The 19,180-nt window shown below is 38.8% G+C and overlaps 1 protein-coding gene across 3 annotated transcripts in view; it reads right to left on the bottom strand.

Annotated features, from left to right (window-relative positions):
- DNAH14 (dynein axonemal heavy chain 14) overlaps positions 1 to 19,180 on the bottom strand; it is a 326,351-nt gene that overhangs the window by 149,965 nt on the left and 157,206 nt on the right. For all 3 annotated transcript variants that reach the window (XM_058701177.1, XM_058701178.1, XM_058701179.1), the window contains exons 36-41: positions 18,262 to 18,351; positions 16,108 to 16,242; positions 7,017 to 7,232; positions 4,308 to 4,401; positions 2,817 to 3,025; positions 1,809 to 2,061 (exon numbers count right to left, since the gene is read on the bottom strand). In XM_058701177.1, the coding sequence (XP_058557160.1) occupies positions 1,809 to 2,061; positions 2,817 to 3,025; positions 4,308 to 4,401; positions 7,017 to 7,232; positions 16,108 to 16,242; positions 18,262 to 18,351 (997 nt within the window). The remainder of the gene's footprint in view (positions 1 to 1,808; positions 2,062 to 2,816; positions 3,026 to 4,307; positions 4,402 to 7,016; positions 7,233 to 16,107; positions 16,243 to 18,261; positions 18,352 to 19,180) is intronic.

Below are 19,180 nucleotides of genomic sequence, written 5' to 3'. Positions count from 1 at the left end.
GTTTGGGCATCAACTGCATATGAACTTGATAAAACAAGTTGTGTAGCTTTCCTTCTTTTTCTATTCTTTTGAACAGATTCTATAAAGACAATTTGTTCTGCAAAAGCTTGGTGAAATTTACCAACAAAATTTAATGAGCTTGGCTCAGTATTTTTGGGAGGGTGGGAGAAGCCTTTTAAAAATTCAACTTTTGGGGCGCCTGGGTGGCACAGTCGGTTAAGCGTCCGACTTCAGCCAGGTCACGATCTCGCGGTCCGTGAGTTCGAGCCCCGCGTCAGACTCTGGGCTGACGGCTCGGAGCCTGGAGCCTGTTTCCGATTCTGTGTCTCCCTCTCTCTCTGCCCCTCCCCCGTTCATGCTCTGTCTCTCTCTGTCCCAAAAAATAAATAAAAAACGTTGAAAAAAAATTTTAAATAAAAATTCAACTTTCAGGGCACCTGAATGGCTCAGTCGGTTAAGCGTCTGACTTCGGCTCAGGTCATGATCTCACCGTTTGTGAGTTCAAGCCCTGCATCGGGCTCTGTGCTGACAGCTTGGAGGCTGGAGCCTCCTTCAGATTCTGTGTCTCCCTCCCTCTCTCTCTCTCTCTCTCTCAAAAATAAATGTTAAAAAAATTCAACTTTCTATCAGATTTTTCCTTTTTTAAAGATCACTTGGGAAAATTTATATTTCACTTCAAAATTATCCATCTCAAATAGGTTTTCCAATTTACTGAATCTCATTAATGTGGCAAATCAGCCAGAAATAGATGGCTACCTACCACCACAAACACATAAGTGTGGAGAAAAACTATCCTAACAAGAGCTAACCACAGCTGAGCTATAAAAAGGGGGTGGGGCGCTCCCTCAGAATCAGACACAAAGAAGAAAGTCAGAGGAGTAAACGCACACGCACCACCCACTGCGCCCTGGGGTGTGCCACCCAGTACAGGCTGCGGCAGAACCGGGCTTTTATGAGTGATCCAGGACGGTGGGCTTTGTGCAAGAGAAGGAAGGCAGCAGGATTAGACTCTTGAATGGACCTGGGGCCCTAAGGCCCTGAAAGAACTTCCCGGTGAAAACGGGACTAGGAAAGGTCAGCCGCTGAGGGAAGCTACAAGGAAACCACGAGAAGGGGAGAGGCCAACCTAAATGTTCGCCCATTCGTGGTATCCGGCTCTCTTCCTCTCGGACCTACTGTGCTCCCCGCGTGGGACCTTACCCTCTTGTCACCCCAGGGGCTTCTTACCATTTCTGTTAGTTTGGGGGATCCAGAATTGGGTTTTGGAGACAGCGTTGGGAGCCTGGCCTAATTAGCCATCTCCTCGGGAAGCAATGGAACTGGTCTTGGGAGGCAGGCTTCTGACTCCAGGGGCTGTGCTGTTAGCAATAATGCTACACTGTTTCCGGAATCTTTTGCTCTCACCCAACACGTTTTACTACTCTCCAGGTTTACACCTGTGCACGATTACAGCTTTTGCCGAGGATTCTGGACACACTTCCCTCCATTATTTCCATCTCTAAGAGTCCTTAAAACCAACAAACAAGCAAAGCATTCTTCCCTCAGAAAGACCCTCTTGGAATTCCTTATCCTCGTTTTCCATGTGACCCACCAACATATGTATGACATTAGTTTATGTTACTGATATGCCCCTTTGTTAGTGATTTTTAGTTTCTTCCATGTGTGTGTCTGGTTCAAATAGACTGAAAATTCCTGGTCTTCCTTTCTCTGTTTTCTCTTGTAAAATTTAATAGAAGGTGATAAATAGTTAGCATTGATTAAGTGACACACAAGACCATTGATATGACTCAGAAGGGGAAAAAGCTCACATTTTCCAAAGCCTCCATTTTCACTCATGAACTCAAAGAAGGCATCAAGAATCCTGCAGAGAGTTGTGACCACTGCTAGGTCCTGTACAGGAAACGGCTGACATTTCTGATGCTTCTTTATAAACTGTAGTCCATCTGTGACGCTATTTTTAATCAAGAATTCAAGACAACTCACTCCTGTTTGACTCATAATTTTAGAAGTTTTCAACAGCCACGACTTGACATAGGGCTCCCATCCCAGATCAACAGGATCCTAACGATATAAAGCACAAGGTAATTTTACGTAAGTAAAGAAAAATGAGGCGTCCATCCTCCTCCTTACTATCTTTACTTCACCTCCGCCCCCAGCAAAACACAGCATCATCAGTCGTCAAAGGGCAGCTGATCAAGACCTTGAAGAAGGACCTGTCTCTGAGACGACTTATGGTTTTAACCCTGGTCTTACAAGACAACATGTGGTGGGGAACTGTGTGTAGGGAGGGGTTGCGGGGGAGGTTCCGTGTACCCGGCAAGGGGAGCGGCTTAGCCAGAAAAGCAGCGCTGTTCTTAGCTTCGTTACAGCGAGTTCAGCGGATCAGAACACAGGGCCAACCATGGCTAATGATTAATTTCATGGAGAGAAGACACTTAATCTTTGTGTGCCTTCCATCCCCCACCACTGTCTTGGCAAAATATACTTCACGGGCCCTCAGGGTCACAGGCAGGTGAGGAAAGGTGTCTCTCCTCCGTGGGAAAGACAAGTCACCAGCAGCCTGTGCTGTCCATCGAAAGCACCACTCACAGTTGTGGGACACCTGCCACCCCAATTACCGGGTCGTCCTCATTTAAACAGGAGAGACTACGCTCCTTTCACTCCTGGGTTAGGAGACTTGAGGGGACACAAAACCCTGCCAGGTCCAGAGGTAATCATAAAACCATCATCAGGAACGCTGTAGGTAATGACTAGCTATTACCCTTATTACCCTAAACAACACGTTTTCCTTAACACGTTTGTTTTTGGGAACTTACCATGTAGACCATTGCACACCGGCTGACGGTTGCAGGACTGGCCTGAGAGAGACTGTCCGTCTCAAAAACCACTCGTATGTTACTAGTTAAGGCTATTCGCTCACTGTTTGCCAGACACAGCGTTCTAGTATCATCCAGCATGGAGTTTAGATTTTCTACCCAAAATGTATCCACTGGACCATCCAAAATAATCCACTGCCAATCGTGGTCTGGAGAGAGAAATATTTTTAATGTAACAGAGTAGAGTATCTCAGTCTTCTTGTGTTACAATTTTACAAATTCCCTATCTTGTTTGGAAAATATTTTCTAACAAGGTGAAAAATGACACCCTAGAGAACAGCAGAGTGAATGTGTTCATGTGTAGTCTCTAACATGTTAGGTAGAAATAACTACTCGGACCACAGGCTTAACCACTCTTCAAACCCGGCCCACGTTCTCTGATTGCTGCTTGTGTAGTCGGCCCTTACATTCGGAGAAGAGCAAGACCCTGGATCTGTCTTTCCCATAATCATGTGCTTGGTGAGCTCCCCTTCCACCCAGGATGCTTTCTGGACATGCTGCCTCTGGGGGACAGAGAAGGGAAGCAGACAAATAGAGTTGTTTGCGCTGTGGCCCCACTGGCTCCTCTTTCCATGTTCTACACGCGCCAACCTGCTCCTCAGTTCTAGGAAATCTGTCGGTCAAGACAGGGGAGGAGCGTGTGGGTCACCGTGCAGACGGAAAATAGTCAGCCGCCTGAAGGACATTAAAGGATCCCAGAGCCGGGGCCAAGAGGCCGGGATGCCAAGTCAGCAGCTGCCATACCTGCCTCCAGGTCTGCCTTAGAACCCCCGGAAGGCACCTGCTCTGCCCGCAGACCACCCTCCCCAACCTGAATGCAGGAGAGGGACACACAGACATTCAGGAATTCTGAATCAGGACAAGCAAGAGCAGAAGTCTCTTTCCGGGCCTGGAACATAAGCGTCCGGCTGGTGCCTGCGGTGCTCGAGGCTCAGCCCGGAGCAGTGAGCTGATGGGGCTCCGGTCGGGACGCTCACCTCCTCCGGAGCCGGCGCCTTACCACACGCTCTCTGTGCCCCGCCTCCTCGCACCCCGCACCGCACACCCACGCCACAGAGCAGCACGCGATGGATGCCTAGTTCTGTTCAGACGCGCGTGTGTGGGCTGTGTTATTTGGGCTGGGAGCGTCCGCAGGCTTCCACCCAAGACTTCTCTCTACTTGAACGTCTGCTTGCTTCTTGTGAGATATTAATGTCCGTTTATAAGCTGAAAGGGCCGTGCACGACCTACCACTTCAGCGCCATAATTATGTATGTAGGTAGGATGCCATAACATGCGGTAAATACGCACATATACAAATTTTAAGTGAGGGAAAAGTAAATAGTATAGGAACAAAAAAATCAACGTTTTTAAAGATATAGATTCAGCTCATTTGTTCAGTTTCTTCCCTGTTATTGCATCATCTTTACTGAATTTAATAGTAACACTTACTCTGACTTTCTGGGATTTTAACATCTTTCTCCATCTCCTTCTTAGAAATATTATCGTCAATATCTGCTATATCAGAGGAATCAAGTTTGAAAACCTAAAACAGGTAATCAATAATGTTTATTTCATCACACTTTCCAACTCAAACACGTCAACATGCTGAGTACTAAAATAGAAAAGGCACACATTCTGTGGCTGAAAGACCTCCCTGTAACCAGCACAGGGTGGCTTAGCTGAGTTGTGAGTACAGGCCATTTTCTTCTAGAAAATTCTTTGTTTTTTTTTTTTCCAGTTAGTACATGTTTGTTGTTCAGCATTAAAATAATGCCATAAAGCAAAAAAGCAAATGTTCTCTGAATTCCCACCATCTATAAAGAAACTGTTGATATTTCAGTATATATTTTTCCTAGACCCTCCTTCACAGTAGTTTTAAAATTTGGGGGTAACACACTAAAATGTTAAATGTTTCTAAAATGTAATAACATTTTAGAAATATAAAGTACTATGGTTTTCTTCCCAGATTTCTTAAAACTCTTGGAACATTTATGCTTCCAAATGAACTTTACAATCATTTAATTTGATTTTTTTAATTGGGATTTTGCTTGGAAAGACACTATATACATATATTAATTTGGTATAGATTGGCATTTTTAGGATGGAAGTCTTTTTATACAGGAATAGAGTATATCTTCCATTTATTCCATTTTTGCCAACTGCACAGGCATCCCTGCCCCCCTCCCCTGCCCCCGTCCCTGCCATCTGCTATGACAAGTTCCTTTCTTGTACATTTTTCCAATATAGTTTTCATAGTGGCATCACTGTTAGAATTTTTCCTATTTCCATTTCTAACTGGTATAATTAGTGAACTGTATCATGTTCCTTCTCTGTCAATTACTGAGGAAGATGTAATAAAATCTCACACTAGCTTTGCATTTGTCAATTTCCCTATGAAACTGACGTACATGTTTACATTATGTCACAGGTACTTAATAGCCCAGAACGGCCATCTTTTTCCGCACCAAGAGCACACTGTTTTCCCCTAATTTTACAATAATTCTTGACATCTGGCAGATCTCATCACCCAAATTCTTCCCTTTTTTAAATTCAGGAATGTCATGGCCCTTGGTTCTTCTATATACGTTACAGAATCAGTTTGCCAAGGTCTTAAAATCAACTTTAATTTTCTATTTCAAAACTCAGGGCAAAGCTCTAGTTTTCAAGTGTGGCGTTAGCATAAGGACAGATATGAAGATGAATGGAACAGAACTATGAGTCCAGAAATAAATCCCTACATTTATGATCAGCGATTTTGACATGGGTGACAAGACAATACAAGCAATGGGGGAAAGAATAGTCTTTTTTTTTTTTTTTTTTTTTTTTTTTTTAAGAATAGTCTTTTCAACAAATAATTCCGGAACAACTGAACTGGGATCCCTGCCTTGTACTGTCCACAAAAAATCAACTCAAAATAGACTAAAGACCTAAATGTAAAACTTAAAACTATAAAACTCTTAGAATAAAACTTAAAAGAAAGTCTTTGTGACCTTGAATTATACAAAGCTTTTTAAAACTATGATATCAAAAAAAAAAAAACAAAAAAAAAAAACAACAAACAAGTGACAAGGTAAAAAGTAGGTTGAACTTCATCAGGGTGGAAAACTTTGGTGTTTCACAAGATACCTTCAAGAAAGTAAAGACAACCCACAAAATGAAAGAAAGTGTTTGCAAATCATAGTCCCTGATAAGGGACTTGTATCCAGAATATACAGGTGTGTGTGTGTGTGTGTGTGTGTGTCCATGATATAAATACTTTTATGGATTAGAAGACTCAATATTGTTCTTTTTTAATTTTAATTCCAGTGTCGTTAACATATAGTGTTACATTAGTTTCAGTCTATAACATAGTGATTCAACAATCTATACGTTACTCATATGTAGTATTTAAGAAACAAAACAAATGAGCAAAGGGGGAAAAAAGAGAGGGAGAGAGAGACAAACCAAGAAACAGACTCTTGACTACAGAAAACACACTGCTGGTCACCAGAGGGGAGGTGGGTAGGACAGTGGGTGAAACAGGTGACAGGGATTAAGGAGTGCACCTGTGAGCATGAGCCTCAGGTGACATATGGAAGTGCTGAATCACAATATTGTAACCTGAAGCTAATATTATACTATGTTAACTACAATTTAAGTAAAAACTTTAAAAAAAAAAAACAACTCTGCTTATCTGTTTGGTTCTAAATGTCATTTTTCTGTTAATATAGTTTGGCTAATGAAATTTACTAGTAAGCTCTATAACTAATGAGAACACAAGTCTTCAAAAGTTTTTTGCTATTTATGTTTATTCTACGATGAACTTTGTATCAAAAGCTTTATTCGCTTTTCCACTGAAGTGTTTTCGTAGCTCATTAATTTGTAAGGTGTCCTGGTGGTGGCTAGATTCACTAGAGCAACCCCCACTAACACCTAATCCCCTGTGTTCCTTGAAAAGCAAGTATCTTTCATTTTATTGTTTCCCAACCATTTTAAAACGCAAGGACATATTTTCTGTTGTTTTTCAGAGCTTATAATTTTTCTTTTTAAAAACTGATTATAATAACTTTTAAATTTACTTTTATACTGGTAAGTATCTAATAATGCTTAAATACCAATTTTTAATCAATGAAGTAATCCACAGAGTCAAATAATAATAATCCTTCCATATTAACTTACATTAGATGCATCCGAGATTCTTGATTTCAATCTAAGATCGCTGTCTTTTTTTGAGTAACTTGCAGTATTAGAATATACATAATTTCGAACTGTGCTTGATAATAATCCATCAGTCCATTCCATAGTGTTAGGGTCCAGTTGTCCATATAGTTCACTAAGAGTGATACACTCTGGATTTAAAACACAAATATCTACCTTTCCTTTTCTTCCTGGAACCTGAACAAAATCCAGTGTGGTTTTTAAAAGCATCAGCCAGAGTATAATTATTTACATTTTTGCGCTATTAACACCAAAGGGTTATAGGAGAGGTTTTTCACTCCAAAGAAAGATACCTGATAAAGACAGTAACTTAAATTTTAAAAAGGACAGCAATTTAAAAAGGACAGTAACAACTGACTTTTTAAAATTAGCCATAATATTCAAATCACTACTTTAAAAATTCTAAATACTATAATGATATCTCTGGAAGAAATGGGGGAAAAAATCCCACTGGTCCTCATCCAGGAACACAACATATGAACTGGGATGTGGTGTGTCTGGAGTCAGGGCTAGACATATGGATGCGGGAGAGCAGAAGACAGTTTTTAGCTTCAGGTCAGAGCTGGCACCCAAGAAGACCTTGTATGCTACCTTCTAGCCTGCCTGGGGGCTGCCTGCAGGACCGGTGTCCGTTCCACCAAACTCAGATCTCAGGTGGGAAAAGAGTCAGGCACTTCTTGTGAAGGCTTCAGGGAGACTACAGACCCACAAAAGCCTAAAACCAGACCTTATGGATGAATTCAAGCAACAGACCATATATAGCCTGAGGGAGACACTAGGGTAGGAGGAATTTTTAGGAAACTAAGACACTCAAGTTAATCTGTGTAGCCAGTGGAATGGTGAAAGTCAAACTGTGAAAGCCCAGTCAAGATGCATTGCCCAGAAAAAACCTGAGAAGATGTTAAACTTTCATCTCAGAGAGGAGACCCCGCTAATCAGTGAGGAACAACCCCGTGACAGAGCAGCTTTGTAAAGACTGGGAAAGGTGGCTGTTTTTATAAATGCCTCATTTTCAACAAATATCACAAGGCATGTAAAGAAACATAAAAACTTGGTCCATTAAAAAGACAATAAATTGACAGAAACCATCCTGGATGAAGGTTAGTCTGAAAAGAAGCCATAAAATAACTCTCAGTTGAGCTTTCTCCCTAAAATCAAGAACAAGACAAGGATGGCCAGCCACTCTCACCACTTTTATTCAGCCTAGTACTGGAAGTCCCAGCCACAGCAATCAGACAAGAAAAAGAAGTAAGAGGCATCCATACTGGTAGAAAGGAAGGCACTATTTGTAAAAGACATGACATTATACATAAAAAATCCTAGATTCCACCAACACTTATCAGAAATAATACATGGATTCAGTCAAGTTGCAGGATACAAAATTAATACCAAGAAATAGTGTTTCTATACACTAATAATGAAGTAGCAAAAGAGGAGTAAAAAAAAACCAAAAAACTACCATTTGTAACTGCACCAAAAAGAATAAAATGCCTAGGGATTAAACTTAACCGAGGAGGTAAAAGACGCATACTCTGAAAACTATAAAACAATGATGAAAGAAATTGAAGATGACACTTAAGTGGAAAGATATTCCATAGTCACGAATTGGAAGAACAAATACTGTTAAAATGTTGATACTACCCAAAGCAATCTAAAGATTCGATGTGATCCTTATCAAAATACCAATACAATTTTTTCACAAACCTAGAACAAACAATCCTAAAATTTATATGGAACCACAATGACCCTGAATAGCCAAAGTAATCTTGAGAAAGAACAACAAAGCTAGAGGTATCACAATTCCACACTACAAGCTGTATTCTAAAGCTGCACTAATCAAAACAGTATGGTACCGGCACAAAAATAGACACGTAAATAAAACAGAACAGGGAGCCCAGAAATTAATCCACACTTATATGGTCAATTAATCTATGACAAAGGAGACAAAAATATATAATGGGGAAAAGACAGTCTCTTCATTCAATGTGCTGGAAAAATTGGACAGCTACATGTAAAAGAATGAAACTGGACCACTTTCCATCACCATGAACAAAAATAAACTCCAAATGGATTAAAGACCTAAATGTGAGACCTGGAACCATAAAAAAAAAACCAGAAGAGAACCACAGACAGTAATCTCTGTGACACTGGCCATATCAACATTTTTATAGATGTGTCTCCTAAGGCAAAGGAAACAAAAGCAAAAATAAACTATTGGGATTACATCCAAATGAAAAGCTTTGTGCACAGTGAAGGAAATCAACAACAAAACAAAAGGGAAACTTTATGTTTTAATTATAATATTTCCTCAGTGGGAGAAGATATTTACAAATGATATACCCAATAAAAGGTTACTATTCAAAATATATAAGGAACTTATACATCTCAACACCAAAACAACCCAAACAATCTGATTAAAAAATGGGCAGAAGACCTGAATGGACAATTTTCAAAAAAAGACCTACAGATGGCCAACAGACACAGGAAAAGATGCCCAATATCACTCATCATCAAGAAAATACAAATTAGGGGCGCCTGGGTGGCGCAGTCGGTTGAGCGTCCGACTTCAGCCAGGTCACGATCTCGCGGTCCGTGAGTTCGAGCCCCGCGTCAGGCTCTGGGCTGATGGCCCGGAGCCTGGAGCCTGTTTCCGATTCTGTGTCTCCCTCTCTCTCTGCCCCTCCCCCATTCATGCTCTGTCTCTCTCTGTCCCAGAAATAAATAAAAAACGTTGAAAAAAAAAATAAAAAAAAAAAAAAAGAAAATACAAATTAAAAGCACAGTGAGATACCATCTGTCAACTATTATCAAAAAGACACACACACACACAAAACCCAAACCCCACAAACGAGTGTTGGCAAGAATGTGTAGAAAGGGAACCCTTTTGCACTCTTGGCGGGCATGTAAATTGGTGCAGCCACTATGGAAAACAGTATGGAGTTTCCTAAAAAAAAAACCAAACAAACCTAAAAATAGAACTACCATATGATCTAGCAATTCCACTCCTTGGTATCTATTTGAAAGAAAACAAAAACACTAATTTGCTATATGCACCTCCATGTTAATTTCAACATTGTTTACAATGACCAAGATACAGAAGCTAGCTAAACGTCCACTGATGGACAAATGGATAAAGATGTGATGTGTACACACACATGCACGCACGCACGCACATGATGGAATCCCACTCAGTCATTAAAAAAGAAAGAAATCTCTCCATTTGTAACAGCATGGATAGATCGTGGGGTTATGCTCAGGAAATAAGTCAGAGAGAGAAAGACAAACACCACATGGTTTCACTTATATGTGGAACCTAAAAGACAAAACAAACCTGAGACTCACAGATACAGAGACTATACTGGTGGTTGCCAGAGGGGAAGAGTATTGGTAGAGGGGCCAAAATAGGTGAAAGGAATTAAGAAGTAAAAATTCCAGCTATAAAATAAGTAAGTGATGGGGCTGCAATGCACAGCATGGGAGTACTGTCAGCAATCCTGGATTAATTGTGTGTGACAGATGGTAACTAGACTAGTGGTGATCATTTCACAGTGTACATAAAAGTCAAATCACTAGGTTGTACACCTGAAGCAATACGATATTGTATGTCAATAATACCTCAATTAAAAGGAAATAATTATTAAACAAAAAAGCAAATAAAGAATATCAGAAATAAAAGTATGGACATTACTAGCGCCTTAAGGAAATTAAAAGGATTATAAGAGAACACCAGGAGCAAATTACATAATCCATGGGCTACAAATTCCTCGAAATAACAAAAATTACCAAAAGTGACTCAAGAACAAGTAGAAAATCTCAACAGATATGTAACAAACAGAGATTGAATTAGTAACCCAAATCTCTAAGAAAGTCCAAAATCAGATGGCAGATGAATTCTACGAAACACTTGAAAAATGATTAACACCAATGCTACTCAAACTCTTGCAAACAATAGAAAAGGAGGGAATGCTTCTTAACACATTCTATGAGGCCAGAATTACCCTGATATTAAACCCCCACAAAGACACCATAAGAAAACTACAGACAGACATCCCTTATGAATACAGATGCAAAATTCTCCAGAAAGTGCTAGCAAACAGAACACAACAACACATTAAGGGATTATTCACTCAGACCAAATGAGATTTATTTCAAGAATGGAGGGCCAGGTTCAACATAAGACAATCAATGTAATATATCATGTTAATATAACAAAAGAAACAAACCACATAATCATATGAAGAGAGGCAAAAAAGCATTTTATAAAATTCCAGACCCTTTCATGAGAAAAACACTCAAACTAGAAATAGGAAGGAACTTCCTTACTGTGATAAGGGGTATTTGTGAAGAACCCACAGCTGACATCATACTCAGTGGTGAAAGACTGAAAACTTTCTCCCTCAAGTCAGGCACAAGGCAAGACTTCCCATTTTCACCACAGCTATGAAACACTGTACTGTAAGTCCTAGCCTGGTAATTAGGTGAGAAAAAAAAGTAATAAGCATCCAAATTGGAAAGAAAGAAGTAAAGGTATCTCTATTTAAATATGACATGATTCCATATACAGAAAATCCCAATGAATCTACAAAACAACTACTAGAGCTAATAAATGAACCAGCATATTTGTAGGGTACAGGATCAACATACAAAAACCAGCTGCATTTATATATAGCACCAATGAACCCACTTCAACACAACAAAAAAATAATTAAGAAAGCAATTCCATTTATAGTAGCATCCAAAGAAAAAAATGCTTTGAAATAAATTTAATCAAGGAGGAGAAAGACTTATCTATTGAAAACTACAAAAAAGAAAAAAATTTTCTTACTTACTAACAATGGACCTAAAAATGGAAAGACATCTTATGTTTGTAAACTAGAAAACCTAATATTGTTAACATGGTAATATTCTCTAATGTAATCTACAGATACTTTGTAATCCCTATGAATGTTCCTATGGCCTGTTTTGCAGAAAAAAGAATGGGATAGGCAATTCATATGGAATCCAAGGGGGCCTCAAATATCCAAAATAATATTAAAAAACAAAAACAAACCAAAAAAAAAAAATCAAAGAGGACTCATACTTCCCAATTTCAAAACTTACTAGAAAACTACAATAATCAAATTATGTATATCCTGGGACAAGGACACACACAGGACAATGGAATAAAACTGGGAATCCAGAAACAAACGCAAACATCTATGGCCAACTGATTTTTTATAAATTATTTTAAAGAGAGAGAGAGAGAGACCAGGAGCAGGGGAGAGGAGCAGAGAGAGATAATCTTAAGCAGGCTCCACACTCAGCACAGAGCCCAATGCAGGGCTCTATCCCACAACCCTGAAATCAGGACCTGAGCTGAGATCAAGAGTCAGATGCTCAGCTGAGCTATCCAGGCATCCCTATGGCCAACTGATTTCTGACAAGAATGCCAACACCATTCTATATGGAAAAGAATAATAATTTCATTAACGAACGGAAACTGGATATCCACATGCAAAAGAATGAAGTCGGACCCCTACTTCACTCCATATACAAAAACTTAATTCAAAATAGATGGGTTCCTTCAGTTTAAGAACTAAAAGTACACAATTAGTACAAGAAAACACGGGTAAATCTTCACGGCTTTGAATTTGTAAACCGATTCTTAGATTGGATGCCAAAAGCACAAGCAATAAAAGAAAAAATAAATTGGACCCGATAAAAATCAACGGCCTTAGTGCATCAGAGGACATTATCGAGAAAGCAAAAAGGCAACTCACAGAACAGGAAAAAATATTTGCAAATCGTGTATTTGATAGGGGCTTCATAAGCACAATATATAAAGAATTCTTCCAACTCAACAGCAAAAAAGACAATCCAATTATAAAATGGGCAAAAGACGTGAATAGGTGTTTCTCCGAAGAAGATCCACAAATGGCCTGTAAGCACGTGAAAGGGTGTTCAACATCTGTCAGTAATTAAGAAAATGCAGATAAAACTGCTACAAGATACCACTTCACATCCAGTAAAATGGAAAAAAACAAAGACAAGTGTAGGTGAGGATCTGGAGAAAGCGGGAAGCTTCGTTACAGTGCTGGTGGTAATTTAAAATGGTTCGGCTGCTGTGGAGAAGTCTGGTGCTTCCCCAGAAATGTAAACGGAACTGGCGTATGACCCAGCAAGTCCACTCCTAGGCACAGATGTCCACGAAAAATGAAAACATATATCCACATAAAAGCTTGTACACAAATGTTCGTAGTGACATTATTCATAAGAGCTAAAAGGTGGAAACAACTCAAATATGCATCAAAGAAGGAACAGATACATTGTGATGAATGGATCGACAAAGATTCCACAAAATGGACCATTATTTGGCCATGAAATGGAATTAAGCAGCGACTCATGCTATACCTTGAATGAACCTGAAAAACATATGCTAACTGAAAGCAGCCAGAGACAAGAGGTCACATGCTGTGATTCCTTTTACACAAAACATTCTGAACAAAAATCCTTAGAGACAGGAAGCCGCCCAGCGGTTTCCAGAGAATAGAGAGAGAAGGTAATGGGGAGAGATTTCTTAATGGATACGGGGTATTCTCCTGCAGTGATGAAAAAGTTCTGAAAGCAGAGAGAGGTGGTGATTGCACAACACTGTGAGTGCACGAAATGTCACTGAACCGTACACCTTGAAGTGGCTAATTACATGATATGTGAGTTTCACCTTCGATCTCACCTCACAGTAGGTAGCGAAATTATACCTTACTGCAAACCAATCCCATTCCTAGAGAGACATTTTCAAGGGATACACATATACAAGGACCCACAGTAAACACATTACAGAGATCCTATGACGAAGAGGGAAGAGAGGGTAAGGTTAGGAAATGAAGGAAACGAAACTGCACTAAAAGAAACTAAAGAGAAGGTCTTGAAGAGACTAATGAGCAAAAAGCCATGAACTAAGGAGGAAGATCAAAACAATTCCATTACCTAAGGCCCGGCCACCAACCTAAATATTTTATTGTCATTACATTTTTAAAAACACCAAATTTAAAAATGTTACGCATGAGAGAATTATAAATAAATGATAGTATAGTCATGTATACAGAATACAGTCACTGAAATCACACTGTAAGAAAATTTGAATGACATGGGGTTAATTCTCAGTATACAGTATTAGGTGAAAATGCCAACATTAATAAAATTGAGGCAATTTATGCACAGTACTATCTCAATTATTTCAAAATATATTTTGTGTAGGAAAAATAATCAAAGGGAATACAGCAATGTTTGTAGTCATTCTCTCTAGGTGGTTATTAATTCTTTATGTTTTTGCATTTTCCCCAAGTTTCTCACAGTTGTACATACTTCTTATGTAATTTAAAAAAGGTTTTTAATAAAACAAATTCCTGCCCACGGGGCTATTGTGAGGACGAATGAGACAATTCAACTAAAAGTGCTTTAGCCAGTATCTGACTCATATTTAGTATTCCATAAATATTATTACTACCGTCATAGCTCACCTCTTATTAATGACAATAATTGGTTAAGAACTAATTCAGACTTGTTGACAGGGAGGTAGAAAGAGAACAGAGCAAAGGCTATGAACCGCCACAGGCACGATTTTGAAGCAGGGAATTGCACACTAACTGAAAAAAAAAATCCACAAAACTGAGAACTTGACTTTCTAAAACTTTTGGAATATACTGCCAACGGGTCTTTAAATAAGAGAACTGAAGTACACGTTATTTATTGGAATCTAACTTTATATTAAATAAAATATCACTCGGCCATCAAAAAGGACGAAACCTTGCCATTTGCAATGACGTGGATGGAGCCAGAATGTATTCTGCTAAGCGAAATGAGTCAATCAGAGAAAGACAAACACCATGGGATTTCACTCATATGTGGAATTTAAGAAACAAAACAGATGAACATATGGGGGGCGGGGGAAGAGAAGAGAGGGAAACAAACGACAAGAGACTCTTAATGAAAGAAAACAAACTGAGAGTTGATGGAGGGAGGTGGGTGGGGGTGGGCTAGATGGGAGATGGGTATTTCTTTTTAAATTTTTTTTTAACGTTTGTTCATTTTTTGAGAGACAGAGAGAAACAGAGTGTGAGTGGGGGAGGGGCAGAGAGAGAGACAGAGAATCCGAAGCAGGCTGCAGGCTCCAGGCTCCCATAGCACAGAGCCCGACTTGGGGCTCAGACCCACAAACCGTGGGATCTTCACCTGAGCCAAAGTCGGATGCCCAACTGACTGAGCCACCCAGGCGCCCTGATGGGGGATGGGTATTAAGGAGGACACGTGTTGTGATGAGCACTGGGGTATTGTATGTAAGTGATGAATCACTGAATTCTACTCCTGAAACCAATGTTGCACTGTACGTTAACTACAGTTTAACTTAAAAAAAATACACATATCATGAAAAAGTGGGAGTTATTCTAGGAATTCAAGGACAATTTAACATTAGCAAATCTATCAACATAACTTATTACATTAACCAATTAAAACATAAAAAAATAGATTCTAAAAAATTATTTCATAAACCCCAAAAAGTCAAAAACCAAAGTACAATGAGAATGGAAGAAAATTTCCAAAGTATGAAAGAGCATCTATCATACACCAAGAGCAAATACCATATTAAATGTAGAAACATTAACTGCATTTCAGATAAAGTAAGGAATATTATTACGGTTAACGTTGTTTTGGAGGGTTAATCAATGCAATAAGAGTATAGATTATATAAATAATACAAAAGAGACAAAATTACATTCACTGAAGATGATTCAATTGATCATCTATAAAAACAATTACAACTTACCATTACCAGTCCATTAAGGTGACTAAATACAAAATAAATATATAATTCGCTACATTTATTTTACACTAGTAATTACTAGTTTGAGATTCAAATGAAAAAAATAAGTCCCATTTACTACAATGATTCCTAATTACAAGATTCCCAGCAATAAATTTAACAAGAATATACTTATATAAATAGGATATAAAATGTTACTGAAGTATAAAGATCTGAAGAAATAGAGAAACATCTGGTTAGTACACAATTTACCTGTGAAATAGATTCGCTTTCTTTAGTTGATAGGAAGTCTTCAATTGGTAATAGTGTTAATGCTCTTTCTAAAATTCTTCTGACTGTTGTCTTTCCTCCACCTGTTGGGCCTACTAACATCACACCAACACAGGTCTAAAACAAAATTGCCAATTTATGATTCAATTTTGGTTTACTGATGGTTCAGCTAAATTGAAATCTGAAGGTTCTAATTTACAAATACATCTTGATATCCACAAACCCTTCCTTCAAATTATTGTTCAATCTCTTGTAATCTGTGTTCTGTTTTCATTGACTAGGTTAATGTCAAAATGTACAGAGATCTCCTAATTTTCAAATTCAAAGCATAACTGTCAATTCTTGTTTTTGACACTTTGTCTCACTTTCCTATTCTCCTTTATTTCTGTACCTTTCTCGAAGATTGGTTTCTGTAATATGTTTTCTCTCAGCTTTCCTCTTCTGAATTTTTTCTCTTTTGAGTTTTGAATGCCATTTCCGTGTTAGTCTTCCCTAATTCATCCTTCTCTCTCTCTCTCTCTCTCTCTCTCTCTCTCTCCTACATTGGCCTTATCCTGTCTCATCAACTTGAATATCTCTAACTACAACCTGAGTTCTAATGACTTCCTAACGTACGCATTTCTTCCAGTCTCTGGTTCTGTGTGCCTGAGTGAAATTTTGGTAGTTTACTGTATATTTCCATCTGGATATCTCACAAGATTTTCAGAGTCAACATAATCTACTCTACACCTTCTTTTCACACTTGTCACTTGTCTTAATTCCTGATCTAGTAAATAAAATCACTAGCTATACATTGTCCAAAGTCCCTCAGCTCTTATAAAATCTGCTTGATTCCATCTTCTTCTCCAACCCAATCACAATCGCTGTTATGGAGTGAAAGTCTGTGAATGTCTGTGTCTCCCTGAAATTCACATGTTGAAGCCCACACCCAATGTGATAATGTTGGAAGTGGGGCCTCTGGCAGGTAATTAGGTTTAGATGAGGTCACGAGGGTGAGTCTGTGATGGGATTAGTGTCCTTAGAAAGAGAAGCAGAGAGACCATTTCTTATCTCTCCACTATGTGAGGACGCAGTGAGAAGGTGGCCACCTGCAAGCCAGAAGAAGGCTCTCACCAGGAACCAAACCTGCTAACGCTTCTATCTTAAACTTTCCAGCTTCTAGAACTGTGAGAAATAAATGTGGCTTAAACCGCCTGGTTTATGGTATTTTGTCATATCCTCCCAGATGGACTAAGCCAAGGGGGAAAGGGTCAGATGGTGAAGCTCGCCCTCTTCTAGACTACTGTAATAGTAGTAAAGGAAGGATTATTTTTAATAACGCATCACACACATACATTAAAATTCAAATATGGATGAAGCTAAAACATTTTTTCCCTTCCATTCCAATCTCTTTATCCTCCTGGAGGAAAATAAATACCAGACAACTTAAAAATGGAAAGTGCAAATATCAGAAACTTTTAGAAAAAATTATAGAAAATATCTTTATGAAATAGGATAGAAAAGATTTCTAAAAATTCAGAAAAACACAAACCATAACAACAAATCAATAGACTTTACTGCATCAACAACGTCTCCTGCGCAACTGAACTCAAGGAACATTTCTGAAAACCCAAGACTTTGAGAATTTATTTGCAACACATGTAAACAATTAAGAAATAGGATATAGAATGCATAATGAAAAGCCTACACGTTTGGTAAGAAAAAGACAAAAAACTCAACTGAGAAATGAGTATATTACATAATCTGGCAATTCACAGGACACTCAAATGGCAAGTAAATATAGACAAAGGCATACAGTTTTACCAGTCATCAATGAAATGCATCACCGTTTCCCAATGGTTCATTCACAGGGATGGGAAATTCAAAGAAGGTGTAGTTATGGAAGGCCACATTTATACCACATTTGTGGGGTTTTTTTTTACAATTATGTATTAAGGGGATGAAGGTGAAGAAAATGAATCTGTTCAAAGTTAAAGTGAGGGCTGAATAACCACATGTGGGTAAATAAATGAGTAAGCCACTTTACTCTGAAGAACATTAGACTAGTTCTCTTTTATCGTTATCCTGGTTTTCTCCTTGATCAGACCTATTGTAATTCAGGAGCAAAGAAGTGCCAACATGCCATTCTACACCTACCTGAAGTTGATTATAAAACTGTATGGTTTTCTTGTTCTGAGCTGGCCACTGATGGAAACCCAACTGTTGTGTTGCAATAGATACTGCTTTCTAAAAGAAAATAAATACGTTTAAAATGCATTGCAAATTGAACCCTTAATACACAATCCTATAAAATCTCTCTTAACTAGGTACTGAATACTGCACTTTAAGACAGTAGTTCTTAATTTCTTAGTTCCTCAACCTGATTATTACTTTCCCCCCAAACTACGATACACACAAAATTTTATGTTGACAGATCCCTGGTAGCAGATTCACAGACCTTCCCTCAATTTAGGAATTTATTCTTTAGGATGTATTTAAGAACTATCTGTTACCATAGTGCAATTGTCTAATTATCCTACACTAAAAGAAAATTTAAGAGTCTCTATCTTTGTGTAATTCCAATCACCATTAAGGTAGATTTTCAGCTCTGTAACAAGCATTTTAATGTTTCCATGTTCAGAATATTCTAGGATAGTAAGTACAATTTGTTAAGCTTGAAGACTTGATGTGGTTATATATTAAAACATCCAGAAGTGGCTGCAGCTTGGAAAGATGCTTAATATTATAACACAGGAATTATGAGGGCAGCCAGGTTTCCTCCCACAGTGGGGTCAATACTATTGGTAATTGTCGACAGAAAAAAGCGGGATTTATCCTTTTTCTCACCGACCTCTCCCAGTCCATTTCCCATTCCTTGCATTCCCACAGTGGGACAAGGGAGCAGCTGAAGGAGACCCAGAACACTCAGCAGGGGCTGTACAAATAGAGAAAAAGTAGTTCCTATGGCAAGGCCCCTGGGGGTAGGAAATCAGCTGAGAGCAATCTCTTTTAAATGGAGTTGGTGAGACACCCACTTAAGGCGTGTACTTGGAGCGGTTTTAGATGCAGGGGCTAG

The sequence above is a fragment of the Neofelis nebulosa genome, chromosome 15, assembly GCF_028018385.1.
Source record: "Neofelis nebulosa isolate mNeoNeb1 chromosome 15, mNeoNeb1.pri, whole genome shotgun sequence".
In the NCBI taxonomy this organism is placed as follows: Eukaryota; Metazoa; Chordata; class Mammalia; order Carnivora; family Felidae; genus Neofelis; species Neofelis nebulosa.
The sequence above is the reverse complement of the archived record's forward strand: the minus strand, read 5'-3'. Positions and strand labels throughout refer to the sequence as shown.